Source organism: Phaethon aethereus, assembly GCF_964289735.1.
Source record: "Phaethon aethereus genome assembly, chromosome: 25".
Lineage (NCBI taxonomy): Eukaryota > Metazoa > Chordata > Aves > Phaethontiformes > Phaethontidae > Phaethon > Phaethon aethereus.
The window spans coordinates 3,919,227-3,933,257 of NC_138601.1; the positions used below are offsets into that span (position 1 = coordinate 3,919,227).

Genomic DNA, 14,031 nt, shown 5'->3' on the forward strand with positions numbered 1-14,031 from the left:
GGGCTGACGTGACTGACACCGCTTCCAGCCAACCGATTATCAATAAGGGCTCACCATCCCGCCTCACGCCACTGCGACCCCTGGTAGCCAGTAAGATGTCGAGAACGACCGTGGCCTCCCTCTGGGGCGGGGTGAAACGCAACGGTTTGTTATCCCAGCCAGAGCGTGAGCGTCCGTTTGGAATGAAGGGCAAATTAACCAATAGAAGACTGAAGAGGGCTAAACGGACGGGAAAATTACCCAATAGATGCCCGAGACTCTAAGTGACAGGTACTATAGCCAACCCGCAACCAGTGGGTGGGGCTCTCCGCGTGGCTTCCGTTCCCGTTGTGTGAGGGGCTGAATCCCAAACGGCCTCCGCGCTGCTCCTGCTGCCGCTGGGGTCTGGAGCCGGGCCTGGGGGTGCGGCGCCGTGCTGCGGCCTCCCCTGCTCCCCGCCACCTCTCCGGCCTCGCTGCGCCCCCACCGGCCGCGGTCCTCCTCTGCTCCCCCCTCGCTTCGCCATCCGGCTCCCTTCAGTCGGGCCCATCTCTCCCCCACCAGCCCAGCCCAGCCCGGGACACCCCTCGGCCAAGCTCGCTGCCCCCCTCAGCCTCGCCGCTACCCGGGGCCCCCTTGGCCGAGCCATGTCGCTGCACGGGAAGCGGAAGGAGATCTACAAATATGAGGCGCCATGGACCGTGTACGCCATGAACTGGAGCGTCCGGCCGGACAAGCGGTTCCGTTTGGCGCTGGGAAGCTTCGTGGAGGAGTATAACAACAAGGTGGGGACCGGGCCCGGCTCTACCGGCATCGGGCGGCGGGGCGAGGGCAGAGTGAGGGGGAGGAGGGGGCCAGCCGTTTTCATCCTAGTGGTTCAAGCGCTCCACAGCCACGGGCAGGGCCCCCGCTGTTGGTGTGGCTGGAGGGAGCCTTCCTGCCTTGCCCTCGGCACTGGGAGCTGTGTAGAGCCTTCAGGTGTTCCCCCGAAGTGCAGGGTGCTGGCCTAGATTCAGGCTGATTTTCTTCCCGAGTCCTCAGCCGTTGGGAGGTTGAGGGATTGGGTCCGAGATGAGCCATGGGTGCTGCTGCTGGCTGCTCCTCAGCCAGGAAAGTCCCCTACCTTGACCATAGCCGGCTTTTTTTCAATATGAAGTTTGCGGTCAGGACTAAAGTTTGCGCTTATACAGGCTGTCTGAGACTGTGTTAGAAATGTGCCATTCTGTGGAAGACTTATGTGTGATAACTTTTTTCATAAGTATATAAACCACTTTCACTGAATCCTCAGTAGCTTTACTTGTCTTTGAGAGCAAGGGTGTAATGAAGCATGAGATTACATCTTCAGCATTTCTCTGCCAGATATAAGCAGAGAAGCTTACACTGGTAGTAGAGACTATGTGTTCACCTGTCCAAACACTTGGAATTCATACATATAAAAGAGAGATGAGGGCATGGACATAGATATGTCCATAATTTGTGTGAAACTAAAGATTTTGCACATAGAGCTTTGTGTGTTCATAGCATGTGTGCTTTGTAGCTTTGTCGAGCTGTTTAATGGGCATTGCAGAAAATAATGTCAGAAAGTTGGTTTTGGGGATTGGGTTTTGTGCAAGGATGTAATGCGAGGGGGTGGCAGTAAGGCAGGGATGACATCGCTTACAGTAGTTAAATTACTGTACTTGCAGAAGCCCTAGACGTGATATTTCTACTGAGCGCTTTGTAGTTCAGCCAGTATGAGTTGGCTGCGTATGAGTTGTCTCCTTATGCTGGTGAGCGCTGTTGTGGGAGTACTGTCGGGGAAAGGCAGGTCCTTGAGCTTTAAAACTTCTAATGTGTTTAAAGACCAACCTGAAAATGTTGTTGTAGTGTGTCCTCTGAGAAGCTAAAACAACAGACTTGCAGTTTTTTGTTTAGAAGTGTTGAAGTTGGTTAATAAGGGGGTATACTTCTACGTTGCCTCTACCTCCTTAAATTTGGACCATTCCCTGAGGTTGCTCTTGATTACAGTGTGATCAGCTCTGCTTTTCAGTTCAGGCTTCAAGTGTAAACCAGTCGAGCCAACCACTCTCTTCTCTACCCTTTACACTCACAGTTGTTGCAGACAGAAATCATGTGGGACTATGTGAATTACTGCTGTCTGTAAATATTCCCCAGGGCTTCTCCTGACCTCTGAGCTTCAGGAGTAACAACTCTGTTGACTTCAGTCCACATAAGCACCACATGCTATGAGATCAATGTGGTGTAAAGAGCTGGAATCTTAATTGTATAAGAATAAGATGCCAATTTGGATGCTGCTGCTATAGAAATAAAGAAGATTTATAATTAAAAATTAAACTTGTACAATAAGTGCAGTGAAACATAACCTTCACTTTACTGAGAGGTTTTGCTGTCTGATACTTCAAAGAGCACTGGGTCTTTTTGTGGTTTTCATGTTTGGTTTTTTGTAGTGCTTTCAGTACAGCATTCCACTGTAGGAAGACGGTTAACAGAGAGCTGTCTTGGGTAATTGCAAGTGTTGTTACTGCTTAGAGTATTGATGTTGTCCCTTTTACTTCAGGGACCAGAACAAGCTTGGGCGTGCTGCTTCATCTGCACTGTCTTTATGGTGTCTTACTGTGACTTTCACAGCTTTGCTAAATCTTTTAGAGGATATTGAAACATTCAGGGAATAGCTTCCATGCTCCAATTTGGGAACTGTTGGACAGATACTGTATGCTTGTGCTAGGTGCACACTCGTCGTAAACTTTCGGCTCCAGCTTCTGTCCATGTAAATGGTATAACTAAAGGAACAAACAGAAAGAACTGAAGTTGCCCTGTTTAAGTAGTCCATAACATTTTGCTGCAAAGGGTCTGGAGCAGTTGGTTTTATAACCTGACTAAGCAGAAATTTAAGATTTTTAGAGAGCATGTGTGAAAGCTTTGTCCTCCTACATAATATGCCCTTCACAGTTGAGATGTTTTATATTGCCAGCTTCTGACATCAAAATACACTTATAGGTACAGTTGACACTAATTAAAAGGGTAATGAAAACTCATTTAATTTCAACTCTCTCTTTGCACTCATAATCTTTAGAGGTTTCTGACAAGCTCCAGACAACATTTCTGTTCCTGATGTTGCAATGGTTTGTTCCAAATAATTGGCTTTCTTCCTTACCCTTAGTATACTAAAGAAAATAGTCTGGAATAGCAATTCTGCCTTGCTTAAAATCTAACTAAATAAGTGAATATACCTTTTCCTTATTACTCTTCTGTTTGAAAGTGAAAGAAAGAGGAGAGATTCTTATCTCATTTGTCTCTGAGTTTCTATTTCTGTAGTAATTACCAGAGCCAAGCCAAGTACTTATGGGTTACATGTATAAAATAGCTGTTTACACCTGTTTTATGGGGAAATCAAATCTATTGATTGCCAAACCCTAATTTACTGCTATGCCCAATTCCCAGACTCTTCTAACCTCTGTCAACCCCCACACTAACAAGCTGTGTAGCATACCAGAAAGGTAGTTGCCAAGCACTGTTTGAACCCCAAAGGACTTTTGTTTCAGCTTGTACACATTTGCTGCTCAAATCACTGGTACAACAAAGCAAGTTGGAAGTTCCTGTTGGAAGTTCTAAAATTATTTGGAGTAGTGTTTCCTGAGCTCCTTGGGTTAGGAAACAGCTATCAGCATTTATAATGTCTCATGGATCACTGGGGCAGTGGGAGGGAATGGAGGTGTTCATAAATCTCACTTGTTAACGCTGTTCTGCAGACTTCTGACTATGGCTTCATGGATCAAGAACGATCTGTGGAAAACATCAGGACAAGCTGATTTTGGGATCTATCTGCAAGATAAAACTGGAGTCCAGTTTAGAAAACAGTAGAGGGTGGTCCTGTACACTGCTCATTCCCATCACTGGAACAAACTGACAGGTTATGGCCATGTGCTTCCCAGGTTACCACCTTCTCCTGAACAGTGCCTTGAATCGGAGAGTGTTCAGGGTGGTTGTGTTACCAGAGGGTAATTTTTTTTCTGTAACATTTTGAGTTGCAAGAAAAAATTGATTGCATATTGAAGATTAATTGGTGCAGTGAGATCTTTCAGATTGTACATGGCCCTAAAATAATTATGAAATGTTGTTCTTAGTAGTTACTAATTAGATTAAAGGGATATAGTTTAAAAAAAAAAATACTGTGAATTTACATCACTGTTCCTCAAACCATGCAAGAAAAAGATGTCAGCTGTTAACAAATTCTGCATTGCTTAATTCTGTGTCTGATTCTTTTGGATCATGTTGAAGAGAGATGTAATTTTTTTTAGAAGTTAAGGAATGCTGACTAAAGGCACTTCTTTACTCAGATGCACTGTTGCAATTAAGCACAGTTGATAAAGGCTTGGATTATGACAGGAAAATCCACATACAACTTTAGCATATCTTGATGTATCAGAGAAACAAATAATTATTGGCATTCCTACCTACTGTCATAGCATAATTGCAAAACTAATGGCGATCAAACACACTGGTCCTCGTTTTCCCACTGGAATGAGTTACAGGTAGATGTAGGATGGTTCAAATTGTATCCAGACTGACAGTTACTTTCCTGTTAGCATCTCCTCAGTCTTGTCTGGGCTGGACTTCAGGCACTCCTTTGTGCAGTGGCTGGCAGCAGCAAATCTTGCCTCACTTGCAGGAGGGAGAGAGAGGGCAATGAGAATAATTCCATCATTCCATCTTCCATATTCCATCTCCTCATGTTCAGCCTGCACAAGAGGATAAATAGAGGGATTCTGTAATCGCTGTATGTGATGAAGTCCAAAGAGAAGAGTCATACCTTTGAATATGCTGAGCTAGGAAAGAATAGGGCTTCTCAAGCAGTATTTTCTGCTTGTGTCTCTGGGCAGACCAATGCCTCCTGCTCAGAGTTAATCACAGGCTGCTGCCAGGTCTGACAGTCAGTATCAGGCACCTGGTCTTCAGCAGTTGCCTGGAGCTGTAGTGCTGCTAATGCAATTTTTGTCCTCTCACCTGGCCTGCACCTAAAAATGTCAAAGATCACAAAGATACAGGGTTGCTACCCAGTCATTGCTCTTTCTTCAGATCTGAGGAGGAGTTAAACATGAATACACAGTGCAGGAATGTATACATTCACACCAATGAAAGTGGGTGCTTTTGCTGTTTGAGATTTGCTTCTGGTTATGAATATGTCGACTGCTTTGTGTAGGCTTAATATGCTCATACTGAGCTGAAAACAGCATAAGCAAAGGAGAAGAAATGATTAGAGGTCATTTATCTTCTGATCCTGACCTTGCCACAAGATTTTCTATCACCAAGGACAATTTGCTTTCTTTGTAAAATCCGCTTAGTATTTCTGATCCCCAAAGGAGTTAGAAAGCTATTTGTCAGTCCCTTCAGAATCCTGGGAGATTCTCAACTGATTCATACTAGAGTGTGAAGTATGATGAGTAGCTGTAATAAAGAGAGTGCAAGGCACACAAATACACAGTTTTTAGAATCATGCTTGCATATGTCTTTTAGGGTTTGTTATGGGGTGAAAAGGATTGATCATCTTATTGTAGAAGGGGGCAGGTTTGTATTTATTAAGAGCATCTCTAAATGGGCTCATAACTGCTAATGTTACAGTTGCAAGATCCACTGAAGCATTTGTTGGTTTTCTGTTATGTGGAAAAAAATATGGTAGATTTCCAACCTAGTTTAAATGTGTAGTTTATTAACCAAATTGCTTACCCCAGAATATTTAGGATTTTTCCAGGTAAACATATTAGAAAAAGTCCATTAAGTCACTGTTTCCAGGAGGAAGCTGCTGTGTGGAAAGTACTAGGAAGTTCCTACCGTGAGCAGCTTACAAACTAATTGTAGTGAGTTGTCCCCATAATGTTTGTGTTTGAACAGCATTTAACAGTGTTTAGGTGTTGTAGTCACTGCTAGGTTAAATGTAACCTCCCAGCACCACGTTGTTCTCTGAATGCAGAAGAGAAGCCCCACGCAGCCGCTTGCTCACTGCCCCACAGTGGGATGGGGGAGAGAATCGGAAGAGTAAAAGTGAGAAAACTCATGGGTTGAGATGAAGACAGTTTAATAGGTAAAGCAAAAGCCGCGCATGCAAGCGAAACAAACCGAGGAATTCATTCACTACTCCCCATCGGCAGGTGTTCAGCCATCTCCAGGAAAGCTGGGCTCTATCACGCATGATGGTTACTTGGGAAGACAGGCGCCATAACACTGAACATCCTCCCCCTTCCTTCTTTGTCCCCCAGCTTTATATGCTGAGCGTGACATCATACAGTATGGGATGTCTTTTTGGCCAGCCGGGGTCATCTGTCCCAGCTGTGTCCCCTCCCAACTTCCCGTGTACCCCCTGCCTTCTCGCTGGCAGGCCAGCATGGGAAGCTGGATAGTCCTTGACTGCTTAGCAACAACTGAAAACATCAGCATGTTATCAACATTTTTTTCATCCTAAATCCAAAACATAGTCTCATACTAGCTTCTATGGAGAGCTGAAACCATGACAGAACACCTTTTGACATGTCAATATTTTTCTAATAACATAATGTCTGGGACTTCAAGCATTACTTCAGGTGTTGTCATGACCAAGTTATGTGGAGATGGTTTCTTGTTTGTTCTGTCTTGCATCACTCACAACTGGGCAAGTTAGCCCTTCCCACGGTCACATTACTGGGCAAAAAACCAATTTGGAATTCAGTTACCTAGAACCTTTCAGCAGGCATGCTTTCTTGGTCTTTTCACACAAAATATTTGAATAATTATGTAAATATTTTAGCTTCTCAATTTTTTAAGTTTTAATTCTATTTTACTTTCTGACTCTGTGATATGATTAATCTGTATCTTAATTTTGTGCAGTTGTGACAACGTTTTAGTTAATGTGATGCTGAAAACGGCTTGATAACTAGTTGACGTGATCTGTCACAATCTGCAGGGTTATGGCCAAGAACCCCGTGATATGGGCTTTAATTGTGGGTGGTTGTCGTGCAAGCCACAGCTTGTCCTGCTCTCTGAAGACAACATTGTCAGCATCAGTTGTAGTTAAAGATGATTTGGAATAATGTTTGTGCAGTTTAAGTCTGTGGTTTAAACTAGGCTTTGCAGTGTGGAAAAGAGAAGGGTGGTCTTTAATCCTTTAGGATTGCATTTCGATTTATTTGAGGTCATCTCTTCAAAGTAAAGCACTGTGGTGATTATGTATACTTCACTTTGCTTACATGCCCCAGCTAGGAGGCAAAGCTTTAATGATTTCTCATTCCATTGACATGATGGTCCTTTTATATCATCCTTGAGGTTACAGAAAGTGTCCTTCTGAAATACACTTAGTCTTAATGCTGTAATTATAAATTACTGTTTTGATAAAATGCTTTCTTTTAAATATGGCGTCTTACAGGTGCAGCTTGTTGGTTTGGATGAAGAGAGCTCAGAATTCATTTGCAGGAACACCTTTGATCACCCCTACCCTACTACAAAGCTTATGTGGATCCCAGACACCAAGGGAGTATATCCAGACCTGCTGGCAACCAGTGGTGACTATCTGCGCGTGTGGAGAGTGAGTAAATCCTCCTTAGAAAAAGATAAACCGTGATATTAATTGTGTTGCATATTGATTTCATTTTCACTCGAGACCAGATTTTTTGAAGTGAGTTATTTTCCTTTCTGGGTGTTTCGCCCTTGCTACAGTGTGAAGATTAAGACATAAAATCAAGTCAGAGCACTTGGTAACTTGTTTTCTTAACTGCATTAATGTGACTAAACATGAAGTCTGTAGGAGAAGCAGAATTATGATGACAGTTGCTGTTTTAATCACCTTACTGAAGGTAGAGGTGATGATTGTGTTTTCCAGAGCCTTAGGACATAAAGCTGAGAGGAAAGAAACACAGGATTAGCACCTTATGTTTTTGGAAGTGCAAGTGGAACAAGTCATGTGATGTTGCTATTCAAGTCAGATGTTTCACTTTTTTAAAGGTGGGTGAAACAGAGACCCGGCTGGAGTGTTTGCTGAATAACAACAAGAATTCTGATTTCTGTGCTCCACTAACATCATTTGACTGGAATGAAGTGGATCCTTACCTTCTAGGTGAGACTGATGAAATGCTACATTTTTGGCATGAAGACACGCTTTTGAACTTAGTCTGGTGAAGTCTGGGGTCTGACTGCTGTGTCACTGCATGTCACTGGTTAATCTGATAACTAACCAGTGGACAGACTTCTACAATGTATAAACAGCCATTATCTTAGGTTAAAAATTAAAAAAAAAAAAAATTGAGCAGCTCATGGAGACATTTTTGCATTGAAAGGTGCCCTGTCCAGTACAGAATGGGTCATTTAGGTTGGATTAGGGGTGTTCCATATTTACAGATAGGAAGTCTCAGTCTTCAGGGCTGGTGAGCTGTTGTAGTGCTAAATAATGATGTAAATGAACTCTGCTTATTTTGCTGTGTTCCGGAGTGAATAGAGAACTGTGTATCAAGTCTTTTCTTCTGGGAAGCCATTTCAGCAGCAGGAGTAAAGCCAGGAGCCCTTAATTCAGTTGGAGGAGGGGGCTGAATGCTTAAGGTTTAATTATAGCCCGTGGGACAAATTGTGAATCCAAGATGACTGATACAGCAGAGGTTTGTTTCCCAGAAGAGTACAGCCATTTATGTCAGGGGGATTTGCCCAGAGATTAACAGTGATAATATGTCTTAGTAATTATTTACTACATGATTTATTTTTTGTGTTGCATCTCTCATCTCTTAAGAGCTTTACTGCTAGCCCCACCTTCAGTCCACAGAAACAATCAACTAATAATAATACACTATCACACCACTATGACTGAATTTTGGTTTTGTCATGCACATGAGACTTACAGAATGGGAAAGTTCATCTCAGAGTTACATCAGGCTTCTGGATAGATTGGAGTAGACATGAGCTATTTACACTTTATTCCTTTGTGGAAGAATATTTCTGCAGCTAAAAGGTTTGGGTCATTTAAATGCATGGTAGACTGTTAGATGTTTGACATTCTTGATTTGAATTGTCTGCTGTTCTTGTAGCTATTTTGATCTGTCAGAGAATATTACATGAATCCAGTAAGTGATTAACTAATTTGTGAGAATATTAATTTTGCTAACAGAAGTGTTTTTGTTTCAGGCACCTCTAGTATTGACACAACTTGCACTATTTGGGGTCTGGAGACAGGACAGGTTCTGGGAAGAGTGAATCTGGTCTCTGGCCATGTGAAGACCCAGCTTATTGCACATGACAAAGAGGTGATGGCTTTTTTTGATTGTTTATATTGCATATTTTTTAAGCAGTAGAAAAGGAACAGAACATTCCTGTATTCCCCCTTTTTCTCGAAAAATCTAATAATTCAAAAAGATGAGTATGAAACTAAAACTATTGGCTATCGCAGCTGCTCTGTTTGTACATCATAGGATCTGGACGTGAGAATACGCTTGTCTTACTAGATGATGCTCCAGAATAATTTAGAAAAATTAGGTAAAAAGTCAAACTGGAATCGAAATCAACTGCATATCAAAGTCAATAAACAACTTGCAAGATTCTTTAATTTTAACATATTTATTCTTCAGCAATTAATATAAAAAAAAATCTGAGTCTGGGAAACTGATATGTTTAGTTTCAGTGATCCTATAATGACATAACCTTTTTAAGTTTTTTCCCCTCCTTTTGGCAAGTGTAATAACTAAAAACTTCCTAGGAACATCAAGTATTTGACAGAATGTCACAACTAGATCAGCTATCCATATGTAAAATCCATTTTACTGCGAATTAGGAGGCAGTGTGCTCACTAAAACTAAGGTTATGTTTTTCTCTGTCTTGTTATTGAGCAGGTGTATGACATAGCATTTAGCCGTGCAGGTGGTGGGAGAGATATGTTCGCTTCAGTTGGTGCAGATGGCTCTGTGAGGATGTTTGATCTCCGTCATCTGGAACACAGCACCATAATTTATGAGGACCCACAGCACCATCCACTGCTGCGTCTCTGCTGGAATAAGCAGGATCCCAACTATCTTGCTACAATGGCGATGGATGGCATGGAGGTAAGGCAGCAGCTCATCTTCTGTAGGTGCTAGTGGCTGTGATTTTTTGGGAGGTGGCTTGGTACTAATTAGTAGTCAGTTCTTGAAGTGAGGGGGCAGTGTCAGTACTTGAACTGGAGTATGATTAAGGACGAATTCTTTGTGCACTAACTTCAGTAGAAGTTAAAGAATTAACTTTGGCATTATAAACTGGATATATTATTATCTCTGTGGCTCATACATATATTTCAGCTGTTTTTTAAGAGGGGTTTGTGAGCCAGTTAGGCAATAGTTTTCACATAAAATCTTAACTGCAGGTGGTTTAGTCACCTCCGTTCTTTCTTGGTTCAGCACACAAAGGCAGGGTATCTTGGTTTGTCACCTCTGCTTCAGGGAAGCACAATTCGTTTGCCCTTGTTGCATAACTCAAAAACCATCCCTGTGAGGTCTGACTCCTTTTGAGACACACTAACCAGCTAGAACCTATGCTTTGAGAACAGAGTTTGCTTGCCAAGTGCATGCTTTAGGAAAGGGCTGTATTTCTAGCCTTGACTCAAAATACTTTGTTTTCTGAAGAAACAAAAAAATGCAAGTTATTAACTTAGTTGTTTTTTGTTGCTGAAGGTTGTGATTCTAGACGTCAGAGTTCCCTGCACTCCTGTTGCCAGGTTAAACAACCACAGAGCATGTGTAAATGGAATTGCTTGGGCACCTCATTCTTCCTGCCACATTTGTACAGCAGGTAAGTGTGATCATCCCTATCCAGCTGCTTTGGTGAATCTCAGACAGTCTTTCACTGCATTTGCAAAAGCTTCTCTCTCCAGAAGTTTATGCAGTTCTCTGCCTGACTTTTGCTAAAGAATACCTGCAGTTTAGAAGCCCTTTATTAATGACTTTCTTAAAAAATTTTGTGGAAATAGACACCTACTGGAGCTCATTGTGTGAAAGTAGTGAGCCCAGTGCCCAAACTGTGCATCTGCTTTGGCTAAGCTATGTTATTTTAATGCTCCTTATTTTTTTTCAATCTAGTTCTTAAATGTTCTCAATTGATATGAGTTCCACTGATCATTTGTTTTTCAACTCTGTCCTGGATAATATATAGTGATCCAAGCTTTTTTTTTTGAGCATAGCTGTGTCAGTGAGTACTCATCAGGACTGCAACAGCTGTCTCCTATATAGCTTCTTGGACTATGCCTGTTAGTAGTCATGTGTGGGGATCTTGTTACACCTTGATTCTACTTAGGATTTTCTCTTCTGTTTGCAGCGGATGACCATCAGGCTCTCATCTGGGATATCCAGCAAATGCCTCGTGCCATTGAGGACCCTATCTTGGCCTATACAGCAGAGGGAGAAATCAACAATGTACAGTGGGCATCAACTCAGCCAGACTGGATAGCTATCTGCTACAACAACTGCCTGGAGATTTTGAGAGTGTAACATTACTGCTTCGTGCCACATTGAGGCAGGGCTGTAAAATTTTCCTCCCCTCTAAAGTAAGAACAACACAAGTGGCCAGTATCTGTTATTGCTTTGCATCTACTGTTACAAGAAACTGTTAGAAGAATCAATGACAGGTGTCTCCTGTCTCTCCAAGACTCTAAAATGCAGAGACATGCTGAGCCGCTTGGACCTTCTGGGTTCTGGTTTTCTTTTTTTTTTTTTTTCCCCTCACTTAAAGTTCTGTATATTTGTTTGTTGACTGTGTTAATAAGCTTGCAAGGTTTTAAGTTGCTGCGTACGTCCATGTGTTTGTCAGCCAGCTGAGGCAGCACATCCAACTAGTTTAATAGATGCAAGTGCAAAACAAGGTGGGGGAAAAAAAGACATTGATGCTAACAGCCACCTTGGCAGGAATCTTTATCATTCCTGTTGTTGCTGCCTCTAAACTGTTTAAACATTTGTATGTTTTTTATATATTGGGCTAACTTTCTATTGAGTAAGGTTTTTCTCCCTAATTCTTACTTTTGATATGTGATCCACTTCCATATGCCCAAAGCAGGATCTCTTTGTTGATACTAATCACAGTAACACTGCAGGCTCCCTGGCAGTAAAGGCCTGCCAGAATTAACTGTTGCCTTGGCTCTTTATACCTGGTTACTTGGGCAGAATTTTCTGGTGCTGTGAAAGTACGTGTTGCACAATTTCTTTACACTTTTCTGATGCTAGAGGCAGTTGTTACTATGGTGGGCCTTGTTTTTAAATTATAACTGAATTTGTGTGTATCCTGCAGTTTTGTTAGCTAACAGAATGGTAATAGGTTTCAGAAAGAAGATAAGTGCATGACTTAAGTTCCCAGGAGGTAAACGACTCCTGGAAAAAACGTGATTTGTAATGGACTTGGGATTGACGCTTCCAATCAAATTATTTCCCCTTGGAAGACTTACTATCTAAACCAAAATAAAATGGTTTCACACTTTGTAGCTTGCTTGATTGGCAAATAATACGAGCAAGATTTTTGTGGTTAGCCTGTACTGTGGAGCTTTGCATTTGGCCTGTGTTCCTGGGAGTTCTTGAAAGGAGTGCAAAGCAATCTTTTTTTCTGAAGTGTATTTGCTTTGTGCTGTCAGGTCTTGTTGAATGAGCGAGATGAGTTGGAAAAGCCTGTCTGCTATCCAAATGAAAGCTGTTTCTCTGAAAGAAATTATTCCCTAATATAATGCACAGCGATGGGTTTAAAAGGAAAAAAACTGTGCCGTAGAGGCTAAGGTTTGGCACTTGTCATCCTCATATCTTTAGGGGATGTGCCCAAGAGCTTCTGTTTCGAGTAGTGGATCGCTCTACAGTAATAGTTTTCAATCAAAGCAGAGTGGATTAGGCAAGATAAAAATCTTCATTGACAGCATAGCTACTCAGATGAATGCTCTGCAGTACTCTCCCAATGAAGACATGACAACCATAGCTGGTCTATAAGGCTATACCAGCTGAGTTTTGATGTAAATGTCAGAAACTATCAAAATTGTCTTTCCACCTAATAAGTATTCACCTGCAACTGGAGGCAGCATTATAAATAGTAGGACACTGGCAAACTTGAATCTTGTCAGTTTATGCAGGAAAGGCAAGCTGGGAAAAGTGATTGCTGTGACACAGTGAAGCTGACGTTGAAAGTGCTGTCAAATACAGAACAGAATTTGAAAATTTTGGCATTCTGGACATCAGAAATATTCTTCTACAGGCTGCTTTTCAACATGGAACTCAGAAAAGCACTGCCTTGTGAATTTGATAGGAATTCATTAAGGACAGCTTTATTCCATCGCCCCTTTTAATATCAGAGAACCAAGAGACTCTTGGCACAGTTCAAGCTCATGTTTTGTTGTCCTGGTTAATGACATTCTGTGTTCAGTTGTGGGATTTTTACAGAAAGCTTGATTTGACTTGAAGGTCAGTCTTTCTTATTAGCAGCAGCACTGGGATTAGTGTGTTCCACAGACAGATTTGATCTAGATGTCAGAACAGTGTTAACGGTACGATTTGGTTATCACTTTACAATAGCAGTTCATCTTAAACTGGAAAATACTTACGCAGAATGAAGTGGAAATTAGGATTTTGCTCAGCAGAAGCATATAATGGTATTCACAACTTTAGATACTCATATAAAAATATGTACACGGGCTTGTCATGTGCTGTTTAATTACAAAGGGTAGGCATAATATGCTATGTTACTAAGAGGGAACTACCTGTAATATTAGTACTTTCTATAGTCCCCCCTTTATGCTTTGAAGTCTCATTCTTGTATAGAGGCGTGAGTAAAAGATGAATGCATCCATTGCTTAGCTTAAAAATGCATCTTTTGCAACTGTAGAATTGTGCTTTAAAGAGACATAAGTAAGTTAGTTGAAAGTGAGGTCACTAAAAGACTCCATAGGCTATACTAAATGGCAAATGCAGTTTATTCCTAGAGGAATACAACCCGTTGCACTAAGATCAGAAGAGAGCATGTATAAAGGGGCTAAAAGTCTGAATAACTAGGTAGCATTTGCTACTATTGGAAAACAATTCTGTTATGAACCTGAAGAGAATCCAGTGTCGG

At 41.8% G+C, this 14,031-nt stretch overlaps 1 protein-coding gene across 1 annotated transcript; it reads left to right on the forward strand.

Moving 5' to 3' along the window:
• Positions 1-626: 626 nt before the first annotated feature.
• DCAF7 (DDB1 and CUL4 associated factor 7) lies at positions 627-12,239 on the forward strand (the record flags this gene model as incomplete). Its single annotated transcript, XM_082010598.1, has 7 exons — positions 627-764; positions 7,373-7,531; positions 7,948-8,059; positions 9,115-9,233; positions 9,816-10,025; positions 10,629-10,746; positions 11,269-12,239. 7 exons carry the CDS (start codon positions 627-629, stop codon positions 11,439-11,441), a joined length of 1,029 nt encoding a protein of 342 aa, XP_081866724.1. The 3' UTR covers positions 11,442-12,239.
• Between the last annotated feature and the right edge of the window lie 1,792 nt (positions 12,240-14,031).